The sequence below is a fragment of the Cervus canadensis genome, chromosome 22 (assembly GCF_019320065.1).
Source record: "Cervus canadensis isolate Bull #8, Minnesota chromosome 22, ASM1932006v1, whole genome shotgun sequence".
In the NCBI taxonomy this organism is placed as follows: domain Eukaryota; kingdom Metazoa; phylum Chordata; class Mammalia; order Artiodactyla; family Cervidae; genus Cervus; species Cervus canadensis.
In genome coordinates, this window is record NC_057407.1 from 46,160,746 (window position 1) to 46,177,229 (window position 16,484).

Consider the following 16,484-nt stretch of genomic DNA (forward strand, 5'->3'; position numbering starts at 1 on the left):
CCTTGGAAGGAAAGTATGACCAACCTAGACAGCATACTAAAAAGCAGAGACATTACTTTGCCAACAAAGGTCCGTCTAGTCAAGGCTATGGTTTTTCCAGTGGTCATGTAGGGATGTGAGAGTTGGACTATAAAGAAAGCTGAGCACTGAAGAATTGATGCTTTTGAACCGTGGTGTTGGAGAAGACTCTTAAGAGTCCCTTGGACTGCAAGGAGATCCAACCAGTCCATCCTAAAGGAGATCAGTCCTGGAAGGACTTGTTCATTGGAAGGACTGATGTTGAGGCTGAAACTCCAATACTTTGGCCACCTGATGCGAAGAGCTGACTCGTTTGAAAAGACCCTGATGCTGGGAAAGATTGAGGGCAGGAGGAGAAGGGGATGACAGAGGATGAGATGGTTGGATGGCATCACCAACTCGATGGACATGGGTTTGGATAGACTCCGGGAGTTGGTGATGGACAGGGAGGCCTGGTGTGCTGCGGTTCATGGGGTCACAAAGAGTCCGACACGAATGAGTGACTGAACTGAACTGAACTGAGATTGCTCTTATCAGTCATTAGCAATTGGCGTGAGTGAGACGCCCACACTCTCTCCTGGAAGCAGTTTTGATGGAGGGATTTGCTCAGAGGGCTCTGCTCAGAGGGCTCCTCCCCTTGAAGACAGCAAGCTGCTGATCTCCTGATTTGCTGACTGCCAGGCTCTGGAATAAGAAGGGTTAATTTTTCCTGCTTTAGTAAACGGGAAAAGGATGAAGAAAGAAGAAAGGAGATTGCTCAGGGTTGGTTTTGCCTGCATTTTATCTATCTGCCTATCTATCTATCATTTTCTGTCTTATTGTGTTCCATTAATTCCTAAGACCGAATATCCAGGGACCCTTACCCTCACTCTTAATAGAAGGGGGTGACCAGTTCAGTTCTGAGTTTTCTGGGAGCCAAAGCAAAAAGATCAGTGTAGGACTCCGTGTTCACAGATAAAGACCAAGTATTTAGCAGAACAGCTTTTCCTGATATTAAGAGTTAATAGAGACTTTTCCCAGGAATGCTCACAGAGGTGACCCTGTAGGACACAGTGGACAGCTGTTCTTAGCACGCTGCCCCGTGGACTGTCCTGCAGTCTCCTTGAGCACCGGGCAAGCCTGTCCCAAAGGTAAACTCCAAGGTGAAAGCGTCCTTGGAATCTGACCTAATCTAAGAACATAATTCAGCACATCTACCCTCCAGGCGGACCCTCCTACCATCCCGCAGGGCACCCTCTGTGACCTTTCCTGTGAGACTCTGCTCTGGACAAGGACAGACAACAAGGAATGAGGCATCCTTCTCTGGCAGGAACTGCAGGACAAGGAGAGTCTCCAAATAGAGGTTCCCACATTGAGAAGACTCGTAAAGATGGTGGCAGGGCTGACAACCTCCTATGCAAATAAAGACTCTTATGCAAGCGGATATACCTGAGGGCAGGACCAGCACATTTTTTTTTTCAGGAAACCACACAGCACAGACTGGTAAAGAATGTGGACTGTGAGGTTGGAAAGACTTGGCTTAAATTCCTGGCTTCATCACTTTCTAGCATTTGAGTTCAGTTTAACCATTCTGAGCCTCATTTTCTCCAGGTATAAAAAGGGGAAAATAATAATACCCATCCACTGGGGTTGCTGAGAGAATTATATACAATAATGAATTCAAAGGTTAAACCCAACTCCTGGCCCAAAGTAAGCTCACTGGTGACATTACTGATGACGTTACTGTAATATTTAACAGAAAATAATTAATAGGCACATTTAAGGGGCTTCCCTGGTGGCTCAGTGGTAAAGAATCTGCCTGCCAATGCAGGAGATGCGGGTTTGATCCCTGGGTTGGAAAGATCCCCTGGAGAAGGAAATAGCAACCCACTCCAGTATTCTTGTCTGGAAAGCCCCACGGACAGAGGAGCCTGGCAGGCTATAACCCATGGGGTCGTAAAGAGTTGGACACAACTGAGCTACTAAACAACAACAAGGCACATTCAAACACATGGAAAATAGATATTTTGGATGCCAGGATTTTCTGCCATAGAATATGGCTCCAGTAATTTAAGCCTAGAAAAAATTGGAAGCACAAATAACTAATTATCCAATAAAACCCTCCCAGTCATCCATAAACAATATTACTTCCTGCCAAGCCATTTGAGAAATATTTGCTGCAAAATACACCCCCAGAAAACAAATGATTTGATTCTATTTTATATGATACTGACTATAAATTGATTAAATGTTGAGGGGCTTTTGTGGAAAATGATTTTTATTTGAGGAAAGTTGCTCTTCAGCCATGCTTGCTGGTAATAAACAGTCAACAGGGTCATATGTGATGTGGCCATTCCCAGGCCATTCCTAGCACAGAACTGGTGCCCTCCCATTCTCGAGAGTGCTTAATGGTATCAGCAGTTGTTGTGATTTTTGACTCTTTAAAATAGAAATATTTATTTTAAAATAATTATCACCCAGCACTGTCATCTTCTCTGTCCAGAGATGGTTTCTACTGATGCCCATTCTCCAAAGGATGCAAGTTTTGAGATGCAGGGTCTACAGAAATACCAGTGAACCAGGGGTCTACACTCAGCTTATGCTGCGGGGACCAGCATGTTTCGTGGATCCCTGAATATGCACATGTCCACAGATCCCAGTCTGGGAATCAATTACTTAGTCCACAGTCGATTCTGATCCAGAATCAGAGGTTAAGAGGTTATCCATGAAAACTGCAAACAAGCATCTTCAGAAAGTTACAGATAATATAGTAATTAGTTCTAAAACAGCCACATTGAAAATCATGCAAAGTACTGGTCTAAGAATTCTACACTTCATTTTTCATTCATTTATTCCTCTCAATGTTATTGGGCCCCAAACCCGTGTCAGGTGTTACATTAGGCACTGGACTTATGGTGTTAAGCTAGACAGCTAGAGTCCTGTTCTCAAGAAACTTTCAGTCTATCATGGGGAACACTGGCATTAAATAGGTAATCAACAGCGTGATAAAGGTTAGGGAGGTTGGTCTTGGGGTGGAGTGGGAGCCTCTATAGCAAGGGTCAGAGAATTTGTCAAAGAGGAAGATGGCGTAGGTTTGGAAGACATATATTATCAAGGCTGTAATTGGGGGAGAGGAGGGCTGCCCTTTTATTTTTTATTTTTTTTAGTTCTACCACTTTATTGCTACCAACCCATCTCCCTCCACCCTCGTGCATACGTGCTCAGTCATGTAACCCCATGGACTGCAGCCCGCCAGGCTCCTCTGTCCATGGACTTTGCCAGGCAAGAATACTGGAGTGGGTTGCCATTTCCTTCTCCAGGGAAGGCTGCACTTTAGAAAGGAGGATTTGTTGGCATCCTGGGAGGACCATGTCCATGAAGTCTGCTGGAGATGGCAGGAACAGACAGACACAAAGGCTTAGAGACGACTCTTGTGGGAGATGAGGTACCCCCTCTTTTGGGGCAGAGAGGAGAGTTCCTACCTGGATCTCGGCGTGGTGGACCTGGGCTGCTGCCGTGGCCACCTGGTCCTCCAGATCCGCCAGTTCGGTCTCATCTGTGCCACTGTGGATGCATCGGGCGGCGTCCTCTAGCTCACTCAGCTGGCCTTCGAGTCCGTACACGGTGCCTGCCGCCAGGTACACCTGCAGAGGAGGCATGGCCTTTGAGCTCAGGTCTGTGGACCCGGGACTGGTGGGGCCCTTTCAGGGGATGCTATAATTCAGGGGAGTGAGAAAGAATTAGACTCGACATTGGGAAAAAGAGACAGGGAATCCCGCATTTATAAACATTCTTTACACTCAAGTGGTAACATAAGGTCTTGCCACCCCCTCACTGTCAGCCACACACCCTCTTCCCCCAACCTTTCCTGCAAGAAAATATAGTTTGCAAACTCTAAAAATATGATAACATAGTATTAAAATACATGAGATAAGCTACATAAATGGTGAATTTGTCCAGCAACTATAACAACCATAGTATCAAGACAGAGGAAACAAGGAGAAAAACTCATGACGTAGTTTTTCCAATAAAAATTTTAGTTGGCATTTAGTAATTGGGAGAAATTCAGAGAACATTAAAGAGGTGAAATTAATTTAAAACAATTACAAATTTTGAGTGAATTATCTCTGAACAGGTACTATTAGCTTTCTTGAATCAGGTTAAGGGAATGAAAAGGAATCTGAAATGTGTAACACTTTATTTCTGAGAAAATAGTATGATGTTGAGAAGCATGTAAAATCTGTTTAATGTAAGACAGCTAGTAAAGAATCCGCCTGCAATGCCGGAGACCTGGGTTTGATCCCTGGGTTGGGACGATCCCCTGGAGAAGGGAAAGGCTGCCCATTCCAGTATTCTGGCCTGGAGAATTCCATGGATTTCATAGTCCATGGGGTCACAAAGGGTCAAACACGACTGAGTGACTTCCACTTTCACTTTCACTGAAAATTAAAAAGAAAATAAGATAGAAGTAATTTGAGGGAAAATTAAAAGAAAAATTACCTTGGCTTATGAGTTTATAATGTGATTCTCATAAAAGTGGGCAAACAAGGAAATTCCTGGTGGTCCAGTGGTTAGGACTCCAACCTTCCACTGCAGGGGCCACGGGCTTGATTCCAGGCCAGGGATCTAAGATCCTGAAGCCTGCATACCATGTGGAGAGGTCAAAAAACAAAAACGTGGGCAAACAGAAAGTAAATCTTTCTGGAATAATTGAGGCCGTTGGAATAATTCAGGCCGAGGGATGTCAGACAGGGTGAATAAAACAAATGCTCCTTCAGCCTAATTAACAATGGGATGAAACACAGGAACCAGATGTATCTAGAGAAGGTAATTAATTAAAGAGAGATTCATGAGGTTTAATCAATGTATATAAAGCTCTAAACATGTAATCACAATCATTTTGAGTTTATCTGAATGATATGCACCACCCCTTCTTTAACAGTTCTTTTAACTTGAGGTAAAAATATAACAGTTATATTTGCAAGAGCCATGCACATAGATCACTTGCAGCGAGTGATGCTGAGTGTTGACGAGGAGGGCAAAGGCCCCTGAGATACTCCAACTCGGTCAATTCCTTGGCATGATGCATACATCTGCCTGAAAACTGGCAATTTTACAAAACTTTCCAGTGTGGAACAAAAGCAAGTGCAGGTGTGATGAAAGCAAATTCGATTGTGCATCACCAGATACAACTAGCTGGGCTGTGGGAGCTTCCAGCAGTGACTGCCACGTCTGGCATCACTTCGGGTGATTCATCGGTCACACAGGGGTCATACGTCGAATGTCTGCTGGCCATCGCCCTATTTCAGTTTGCCCTTAGTGTTATATTTCTTTATCACATGCAAGTATTAGAGAACTTCTTTTTCTAAAAGATCTTCACAGTTTAATACAGCCATATGTTCTTTATCTTCAAAATAAGAAAAACTTTAATTTTTGTCCGATGAAGAAAATGATGGCTATCTCAAAGCTATTTGAGGGGAGAAAAAGCTGTGAGGTTGAAAAATTATCTTCAGAGAGGGAGAAAAATTAAAGACAGAGAGAGAGGAAAGAAGAAGTAGGAGAAGAGGAAGAGGAGGAGGAGGGAGGGGGAGAGAGGAGAAAGATCAGAGAGATGGCCATGACAGTTTGAGTTTGGATATTATATTTTTGGTACCCACACCCAAAATGGTGAATTTATTTTGATATGATCATTTAAAACATAAACAGAGCTTTGCACAATGAACCAAAATTTGTAATTATGATTTAAATAAAATGAATAATTTAAGTGTGTCAGTGGTTAAACGTGACTTGACATGAGGTCTCATAACCTTGATATTTCCAGGAACATGGAAAACTAAATGTCATCATACCCTATGGCCATATCAACTTAATAGCATCTTGTTGTTCTCTTGCCAACATAGTCATCCACCAACATTCCTTATTTTCTCTGCCAAGACAAAGCAGTATGAAATCGCTGCAAGTCCTTAGCAAGGCCAGAATGTTCATCTTTAACTCTGTGTCCCCTAAAAGCCTGCTTTCCCGGCACTAGTGTGGTGGGTGGCGGTTCAGAGGTTTGGCACTGACACCCATTCCGCAGGAACTTACAGGCAAGGGGGTGGCGCCTGAAGGATTAGAGGAGGGCGACGATGGTGGTGACGCTGACGATGATCATGACAGGTATTTATCGAGCCAGAGGGCTGGTGCCTGATTTCAAGCCTTTACCCACCCTGCCCTGCGACGGTGTGCTCAGTCACGTCCAGGTCTTTGGGACCCCATGAGCTGGAACCCACCAGGCTCCTCTGTCCTTGGGATTTCCCAGGCAAGGATACTGGAGTGGGTTGCCAATTCCCCCTCTAGGGGATCTTCCTAACGCAGGGATCGATCCCCCGTTTCCCACATCTCCTGCATTGCAGGTGGATTCTCTACTACTCTGCCACCAGGGAAGTCCAATCTATGATTACCATGATACTTAATCTCAATTGGAATGTTATGACAATTTACATTTCAAACTTTGGCATAAAGGTACTAGAGTTACTGTGGTTATAGATGGACATGATACTGGCTCTGTGGCAGGCTGAAATAACAAAAGTTAACATGCTATATAATGAAAATGTTATTCTAGTCTTAAAAATAACCCATTTGAAAACTGTTAACTTGGTATTGCTTGCTTAATTACGGTGAACTTTTGGCAAGAAATATGATTACCACATCTGAGTAATCTATGTCCCCTCCAAATTCTAGTCACTGGTGCCTGTGTCCCGACTGACTGGCTCCTGGTTCAACAAGCCTTTCTTAAACAGTTCAATGGATGAGAATAAGTGTTTCATTAAGGAAGGACATTATGGTCAAAGCCCCTAGGATACAGAACATTAAACAGATTTCTTATTGTAGAACTTCTCAGAGACTTTAATGTGCTAACATGTATCTCAATTTTCCTAGTAAGAATTTATGGGTTTCTCAAGCCTGTTTGATCTTAGAGCATCTTGTTGGACTTGACTTCCTTGAAATACACTTTAGGGAACTAAGGTTAGGCAGTAACAGATAGTATTTCTTTTCTTGTTCTCTGAGAGCAGAGAGCTATGATCACTTCCAGAAGTTCTACCTCACCTGTGCTGTGGGGGCTGTTCAAGGGCTTTGAGAAGGAAGATCAACCTCCTCTGCCTGGTCTTGGATTGTGCGGCAGAGGTGGGTGCCCCCATGGCTGTCCCACTGTGCCTGCTACCACTAATTGCATCCTACAGAGTATTTGGTTTTGGTGAAAGTTTTAGGGCAGAAGCAAAAAACTAAGATCATGACACCCAGTCCCATCATTTCATGGCAAATAGATGGGGAAACAGTGGAAACAGTGACAGACTATTTTCTTGGAGTCCAAAATCACTGCAGATGGTGACTGCAGCCATGGGATTAAAAGATGGTTGCTCCTTGGAAGAAAAGCTATGGCCAACCTAGACAGCATATTAAAAAGCAGAGACATTACTTTGCCGACAAAGGTCCATCTAGTCAAAGCTATGGTTTTTCCAGTAGTCATGTATGGATGAGTGGGCTATAAAGAAAGCTGAGTGGCAAAGAATTGATGCTTTTGAACTGTGGTGTTGGAGAAGACTCTTGAGAGTCCTTTGGACAGCCAGGAGATCAAGCCAGTCAACCCTAAAGGAAATCAACCCTGAATAGTCACTGGAAGGACTGAGGCTGAAGCTGAAGCTCCAACACTTTGGCCATCTGATGCGAAGAACTGACTTCATTGGAAAAGACCCTGATTATGGGAAAAATTAAAGGCAGGAGAAGAAGGGGACAACAGAAGATGAGATGGTTGGATGGCATCACCGACTCAATGGAAGTGAGTTTTAGCAAGCTCCGGGAGTTGCTGATGGACAAGGAAGCCTGGCGTGCTGCAGTCCATGGGGTCACAAAGAGTCCGACATGACTGAGCAACTGGACTGAACTGAAAAGGAAGTTGAGACTGTTCCTCCACTGGGTCTGTGGCTGGGAATTATGGGGTACCCCAGGTGGTCTCTGTCAGAGGAAGATCTTTAGATGGGGGTGTAGTGGTGAGGGAGCCCACTCATCCTGCCCCCTCCCAACCCTGCATAATCCCACAAGGTGGCCATGGTGGGTTCCCCCATTTACACCACAGGTTTGAGAATGGTCAAGCTGGTTATTCTCTGTTGATCCCTAGATCCATTTTCCATTCTTCTCTGCTCTGTTCTGTTCTCTGTGAGGCTGACCTATACAGACTTTACCATCAAGGATCCCTCGCTGGCAGGGATGGGTTTAGCCAATGAGAAGATCAAAGGCAGGAGGAGAAAGAAGTTGGAGCCTCCCCCCATCCCCTTTCCTTTCTGGATTCCGTGGCAACAGCTTCCACTAGGGGATGCTCTTCCAGGCTCCAGCTCTCCCCTGGGCTATAATGGCCTGGGGGCAGTGGCTACTTCCTCCTACTGCTACTCTCTGGGCACTGCAGCATCCCTTAACCTTACCCAGACCTGAGTCAATACTCACTCCTGAAACTCCTCTCCCAGCCAGACCCCTAAAGGTACAGTAGGACCCTGTGCTTCAGAGGTCCCCAGGCGTTCAGTCTGAGAAACTGAGTCTCCACTGTGTGTGTGCAGGGAAGGCTGGCATTGGTCTGAGGTTCCTGCCACCTTTAGGTGAGACAGAGCTGACTTTACAGCCAGGCAGCAGGTTAGAAGTGTCAAAGTTAAGAGACTAAGGAAATTCTAAAATCCCTATTTGTTGTTCAGTCGTGTCCAACTCTTTGTGACTTCATAGACTGAAGCATGCCAGGCTCCCCTGCCTTTCACTATCTCCTGGAGTTTGCTCAGTTCATGTCTGTTGAGTTGGCAATGATACCTAACCATGTCATCCTTTGCCACCCCCGTCTCCTTTTGCCTTCAGTCTTTCCCAGCATCAGTGTCTTTTCCAATGAGCCCATGCCCCTCTCCCCCCAATTAAGTGGATTAACAAGGCAGTTCATGGAAACAGGAGATTTGACATGTGGATGTGACATATTTCATTTTATGTAGCTCTGAAATCTTTATAAGTCTACATAAAGGTGGACATTCTCTTGAAAATCTTCTCTTTATCTCAGAGTCTTGGTCTGCAGAAGCCAATGTTCAGAAAGCAGACTAAGTGTTGCCATTTCTAGTTCTGCTGGTCCCTAGGCTCCTTGGCACAAAAGAAAAAGGCAGCAGAGGAATGAGGAGCAGGAGCGCTCTTTAGAACACAGACAGACAAAAGCCCTGCTTTAATTAAATCAGCTGCACCCAGACGCCAGTTTAAGAATCAGCTCTGCCCTTCTCCTGCTGCTCAGTTGAATTCCATCCTGGAAACAGCAGAGCAAGCGACCTGCCCATGGCTCTGTGATCTGGGGAACTGAGGAGATAAAGAAAAAAGTCATCCCTTCCATGACACAAAGACCCAGAGAATTCAAAGGAACACAGATGTAATAATCTCTTTAGAGGTGAAATTTGAAAAGCTGGACGGGGTAGGGAAGGAGGTGGAAGTAGGCAGTTAACTCTTTGTGAACAAGAGAGGCATCTTAGAGGGTCTGTACAGGGAGCAGGGCACTGTAATTCCCAGCCTTCCACTGTTGGCCTTTCTGACATCCTGAATCAGCGGCTAAGAGGATGAGTTTCGGACTCAAAGTGTTAACGTGCCCACAAAAAGAAATGTGATGTACAATAAAAGGATCTTACAATATGAAAACTCTGCCAAGGCCATTGTATTTTTCAATACACTCTTTAGAGGAAAAGAAAAAGACATGCTGTCTTTGCTTTCAATGTGCCATGGGGTCTGGCCGTTGTCATTTAAATCTGGATTATTTCATGCATTGTAAGTTTTTTGATACCATACTTTGTAAAAAGAAAATTCATCCCTTCCTGGTTAACCACATCTTTAATCTTTTCAACTCTGTGTGTGCAGGATTAGGGCTACTTGAGGACTAACAACACCTGAAAGCATTGTTACAGACATATTTAAAGAACAGAGACCTGCACATTAGAAGTAAAACAGTGCTTTTAAAAATGTACCATATCCATCTGATGTAATCATGTACTGGGCTTCCCAGGTGGCGCTGGTGGTAAAGAGACCATGGGAGAGGCCAATGCAGCAAACATGAGCCTCAGGTTTGATCCCTGGGTTGGGAAGATCCCCTGGAGAAGGGCTTGGCAGCCCACTCCAGTATTCTTGCCTGGAGAACCCCATGGACAGAGGAGCCTGGCGGGCCACAGTCCATAGGGCCGCCAAGGGTTGGACACCACTGAAGCGACTGAGCACACATGCACGCATGCAGTCATGCATCAGATAAACATTTCTTGGGCACCTCCTCTGTGTCAGGCTCAGGACCAAGGGCGAGGACTATCACTAGGAAAGGCAGCAGATCCGCTTCTGTAGGAATTTATATTTCTGGTTTCCAACTTGGGCATGACTGTGCCTTAGTCTTCTCTCATGCCCCCACTAAGATTTGACAATGTCTGGAGACACTTTTGACTGTCAAATCTGGGAGGGTGCCGCTTCCAGCATTGAATGGGCAGAGACCAGGGATGCTGCCAAACATCCCATCCTGCAATGTACAGGACAGCCCCCACGACAAAGAATTATCTAACCCAGGATGTCATTGGTGCTGATCTAATGGGAGATATATGAGTGAAATGAAAGGGCCATGAAGTGAGGCAGACACATGCGTAGGTTTTATGGGAATCCAAACGGAGAGAGTCTTCCACTTTTCAAGTAAAACTAATCTGTTTTTTTTTTTTTTAACTTTGAATCATTTATATTTGTTGTTTCAACTTTTGGCAAAAAAAAAAAAATCTTGCTGATAACATTTCCTGGTTTCTGAGAACACCATTCATTAGAGCATCTCCAAATTAGGGTTGATTCTGCTGAGTCTGGAAAGATGGAATCACCTGACTGGCTTTGATATTGGGACTATGCCAACTGTGATGGCAGTGATGGCCTGAGTGGTCATGTCCAAATTTCTTTGTGTCATCCCTGGTTGCAATGCGTTGTTGGAAAATTCTCATTGACCCTTCAGTGAGGTCTTTAAAGTGACTGTAGATATCTGTCTGTAAGAATGTATTTCTTTCTTCCCTCACTAGTTGGAAGGACAGAAAAATCCATTACAAGCAGACCTATCTGTGAGGCACAGCAGACCAGTTGCAGTAACCTAAGCTCTGTTGGCATCCACTCTCACTCTCTGTAGTGGCACTGGCAACATGCCACATGGATCCCCACGGATCCCTTATATAAGTTCTGCTCACCGCCCTCCCCACTCCCAAGCTGGGGTGTGCTTTTGGTTCTAGTAGCTCAAACGTCTGCAGAAGACTACCTTTGAGCTCCTGTAGACACTTTGAAAGTGTTAGTCACTCAGTCGTGTCCTACTCTTTGGGACCCTGTGGACGGTAGCCCGCCAGGCTCCGCCGCCCATGGGATTCTCCAGCCAAGAATACTGGAGTGGGTTGCCATTCCCTTCTCCAGGGGATCTTCCTGACCCAGGGATTGAAGCTGGGTCTCCCGCATTGCAGGCAGATTCTCTACTGTCTGAGTCGCCAGGGAAGCAGACAGTTTGCGTGCATGAAGAGAGACTGAGGTACCTGCTGGCTGTAGGAGGGCGGGTTCCTTTGCCTTAGGACAACTCTAGATGCAACTCACACTCTGGGAGTTGCCTGCAGGTTTGGGCTTACTCTCTATCTAAGGTTATAGCTTTGCTTGACTTCTTCCCTTGCCCTATTCCCTTATAAGTCTCCCCTGGGAGCACTTCCCTAATAAATTGGTTGCATAGAAATCCTCATCTTGGGGCCTGCTTCTGGGGAACCCAATCTAAGACCCTTCTGAGAATATATATGCTACACCAGTGATGTGTTTGTGTCCTCGCCCTCTGTGATGAGTTACAACATCATCGGCTTCTCCTTTGCACATGTGTGCCCTAAGCAGAGCACATCCACATTGTCTTACATTTTCCTCCAGGGAAGTCAGCTGCTCATCCAGTCTCACTTGGTCTGTCCCAAGAGGAAATGTCCCCTTTTCTCTGTCAGGAGGGACAGGTGGGAACTCCCAGGGCCCTGCAGACTCAGCGATCAACTCCTCCGTGGCGTTGATGACTTTCAGGACTTCTGTGGAGATGTTGCAGAGAGAAACAGCAGAATACTTCTGTTTGGTCCAATAACAGAAGGGGACAGAAGACAAGAACAACATTAACAATGACATGGAAATTCTACATCATCATGGTGCTCATCATGAGATTGATTCTGTCATAACACACACAAACATCAATGTGCGGAAGGAATGAGAATCTCTAAAATATCTACCCAGTTTGAGAGGACTGAGAGGAGGCCTGATGTGACTTGGCTAAGCTTTTGTGGCTCACAGTGAATTATTCCAGAATCTTAGGGAGAGAGGAAGGGGAGCTCAAGTGGAAGTTACTAGGTCCTTTGCCCACTGCTGATAGTTTCATATTCATCACCTCGTTTTCTGGATAATATTCCCTTTACTCAGCAAACCTTCAGTCACAGACTCTGTCAAACTACATTCATGATGTAGTTCAGTGGGTTGCTTTCTGGACAGCGAGTGAGGAGGTCTGCATTCTAGATCTGGCTGTAATTTCATCCAGATGTGGGACCTTGGTCAGGCTGCTTCCCGTTTCTGGAACTCAGTTCTGTCATCTGTACATTGAAAGGATTGGAAAGACTGTATCTGTAGCCGCTTGGTAGCCACTGTGTTGTTAGCTCACTCACATCTATTCTCAAGCCCATTCTTCCTTGCCTTCCTTCAGCACTGAGGCTGAACAGGAATTTCCCAGCCTCCCCTGCAGCCAGGGGCAGTCATGTGACATGGTTCTGCCCAGTGAACCTGCAGGGAAAGCCCGTTGGGGTTTCTAGCAAAGCTTTTGTTTTCCTAATCGGGTGAACAAATACAGATGCTCTCCTGCCCCTGCCTCGATCATAGGTGTGCAGTTAGGAAGTCAGCATTAGTGAGGATGATATCAAAATGCTAAGTCAGGTGGATCAGAAAGACTGAAAGGGCCTGGCCCACATAGACCCTGGATCAGCTGTATTGCTGCGACTCTCCCTGCCTCTGAAAATGCATGAGAAAAATAATTCCCTGCCTGTTGGAGCCCTTGTGGGCCAGACTTTCTGTTATTTATGGTTGAACACATTTCTGGCTGACACAATTCACTTCTAGTTTTTGTGTTCGTGACTCAAAGTTATAATCAGTCCAGATCTGGGCCAAGGTCTTTGATGGAGTGGAGGTACTTCAGCCACAAAGAATCATCTGCATCTTTGAGTTCATCTGAACATACAGCACCAAGAAATAAGAAGGAGATCAATGTTGCTTGGCAGTAATGGTGTCCATCTATAATCAATTTTACTTAGCCCATCACAGGGTTTGCAAACTGGAAATTCAAATATTGCCCATTTCCAGGAAAGCCTGGAATTTTAATGTCTTTGGTACTTCCCAAGATATCTATCTGATTCATATAATCTGGACCAAATCGTAATGATAGCTCTGGCTTGATCTTGCAAAGTTTGTTTCTCCAGGTAAATTCTACTACAGGTGTCATCTCACTGGAGGAAGTTTTCAGTGGCCCTGCAACTTCACTAGGAAATGAAAGTGTCTGAGTGACAAGTCTGTGGCTGAGTTCACAGTCTAGAAGCTGGCTCTGGGCTCTGGCACATGATCTCATACTAGAGTCTCACCCTGGCATCTGTCAGTCCTCCTAGGGTTAAGGCGCATGTGCTCAGGGGGCAGCTCTCCAGTCAGTCTGTCTGTAATAGCTGCCTGACTCATCCAAGAGTCATGCTTCTTTTGGTCCAAGGGACATCACTACAAACCAAAAAATCGGTCTGAGTTATCAGGAAGATGAGAGGGAGGGAAGGCAACGCAGATCCGCCAGATGAAAGGTACTGTCCGAGGAAGAGCCAAGCCAACCCTTAGGAAAAACTTGCAGAGGCTGTACTCCATTATCCAGAATCCTGTAACTCAGTGTTTTAGAGATGACCTGGACTCAAAATATTTTGGCATGAAGTAACCACCATCATTTGCTGAGGTCTATTTTAGAAAAGACAACACTGTACATATGAAAACAGACGTGTTACCCTTCTCTTAGTAGATAAAGCTTGTATTTAGAAAGTTTGCCCTTTATTTGGTAGAAGAGGTGCCTCTGTACATCTTTTGAGAAGAAAGACGTGTAACTAAGGGATTCAGAAGAAAAGGTTAGAGGGTAGCATGATGGAAGGGCAAGTGTGAACATTAACACACACCTCCCATTGCTCTAGGGTCATTAAAGGGCCAAGGACCTGAATGGGAAGGACATAAGAGGTGCTTAATCAGAAAGAGTTATCTGCATCTTGATGCCCACAGAACATACAATATCAAAGTGATGAGCTGGACATCAGTGTTGCTTGGTAGTCATTTTTCCTTTCCATCCATAAATAGCCTTGTTTATTCAATCATAGGAGTTGCCAGCTGGAAGCCAAATAGTGCCTAGAGGCATGTGGTTTTTTTTTTTCCCCTGACAAGCATGCCTTCTGTGAGATGAGCGCCTCCCAGTTCTCTGCAGTCCCTGCCACTAATTCGTCTACATCTTTTATTGGGGGTTGGTGATGTGCTGACTCTACCCCAGGTGCTGGGAAGAAGCAGTGAACAGTGGGTGAAGTCCCTGCCCCCATGGCATGTCTTCACCTCCATCCAGGTGACGTGACATGGTGACATACTTTCCTGACCCCCTGAAAGTATTTGCATTTGTCATTAATTGAGAGTGAGCAGTCACCGGCAGCTGGTCTGTGGAGAGCACCAGAGTTTTGCTCACAAGGTCTGTGGTCCCATTCAGAAGGCAACCAGCCTCCAGCTGGGGAAGGGACTGAGAAAAAAAAATTACATGGAAACTGGACAAGATCACTCTGGTTGGTTGGTGTCCCAGTTCAGCTCTCTACTGGGAAGCACAAACTGGAACCCATGAGCACTTGGAGGGAATTTATCCCATCTCTAGGAAATCAGATGTTTCTTGCCTGTTCTACAGGAGTGTTGCTGACTTGCTTGGATGTGAGCACAGGAGTGGACGGGGCACTTACTGGGAGTGAAGATAAGTGGGATTTAATTAGTTGTGTGATAGGAGCAGGGCACCCAACCTCCTCATTCCTTAGTTAACTCACTAGCCTAAGAAGAGATTAGATTTGTCACAAGGCTCACACTGTCTTGTTATGTAAATGTCCTGTTCTCTGCCCAGTCTAGATTTAAAAGTCGAAAGCACCGTCTACAATTGTGTGAAATAAAGCTATATTTAGCGCCGGACAGGGTTTTGTTCAGCTGAAAAAGCTGGTAAGGATTCAGAGGTGCTGGCAGGGAGCCCTGTATGGGGGAGAAAGGAAAATCTAAAGCAGCCTTCCTGCTTTATTGCTTACAGCCCCAGAGACACGAGCGGAATGGCAAAAACAAAGCATGATCCCAGAGCCAGAGAGGGCTTTCTGCGATGGCAGCTGACATTACTCCGCACTTTCACTGTAAGATGGATCAAATGTGACAGGTCCATGGTATCAGATAAGGGAGAGGTGAACGTGTGGAGAAAATCAGCTGACAGAATAGGGGCCACTGCAGAACAGGAAGGCTGGACTCAAAGACACTCACAGCCAAGGGCCCCACAGATGACAGAATGAAAATGGCCAGTGAGCCTAAGTAGTAACCAAATTCAACCTTCTAGTGATCAAAGAAACACAAACAACAAACTTACTAAGTTCCAGGTAGATGCACGACTCCTTTTCAAAATGCTCAGGGTAGCCAGTACTGCTTTTCCTGGGTGGAACAGGGGCTTTCAGGTGTTGACCTGGCAGGGATGTATTTCTTGTGATGCACCGACACTCCCCAGTCTCTTGACCACATGTGCTCACCACCACTAAGAGCCTGGGTGTCCACCTCTAGGGTCTGGTTTGTGTCGCAGCCCTTTGTGGAACACTGAGTCCATAATATCAACTTCACAATCACCAGACTATAACCAGTAGTCCACGCTTGGGGTCCAGAAGGTGATGAGAAACCTCCAGTGTTTCCTCCATCACTCACCAGTGAGGCAATGAAACAAGTGTCCATCTCAACAAAGACTCAGCTTCCTGCTTGACCGTAACCAACAACAGGACCAGCTCAGACCTTTAAGGAGGCAATATACCACTCTGAGGCAGGAGCCTGCCCCAGTGGCCATGTCAATGGACTAGAGGAAGAAGACCATGTCAGGACCCAGTCATAAATCCCACCTGGATCTTTTCTCTTCTCTCTGAGGACCTCGGGGCAGAGAAGACTCTGCCTTTACTTTTTGTCTCACTACCCACAAACTTATTTTTGCCTTTTCATACTGTTCATGGGGTTCTCAAGGCAAGAATACTGAAATAGTCTGCCATTCCACTTCTCCAGTTCAGTTTAGTCACTCAGTCGTGTCCGACTCTCTGTGACCCCATGAATCGCAGCACACCAGGCCTCCCTGTCCACCACAAACTCCCGGAGTTTACTCAAACTCATGTCCATCG

The 16,484-nt window shown here is 45.5% G+C and overlaps 1 protein-coding gene across 6 annotated transcripts in view; it reads right to left on the reverse strand.

Annotated features, from left to right (window-relative positions):
• The window catches only part of LOC122425065 (myosin VIIA and Rab interacting protein), a 217,642-nt gene that overhangs the window by 9,462 nt on the left and 191,696 nt on the right, over positions 1–16,484 (reverse strand). For all 6 annotated transcript variants that reach the window (XM_043443378.1, XM_043443380.1, XM_043443379.1 and 3 more), the window contains 2 exons: positions 11,929–12,123; positions 3,480–3,641 (listed from right to left, as the gene is read on the reverse strand). In XM_043443378.1, coding sequence (XP_043299313.1) covers positions 3,480–3,641; positions 11,929–12,123 — 357 coding nt within the window. The remainder of the gene's footprint in view (positions 1–3,479; positions 3,642–11,928; positions 12,124–16,484) is intronic.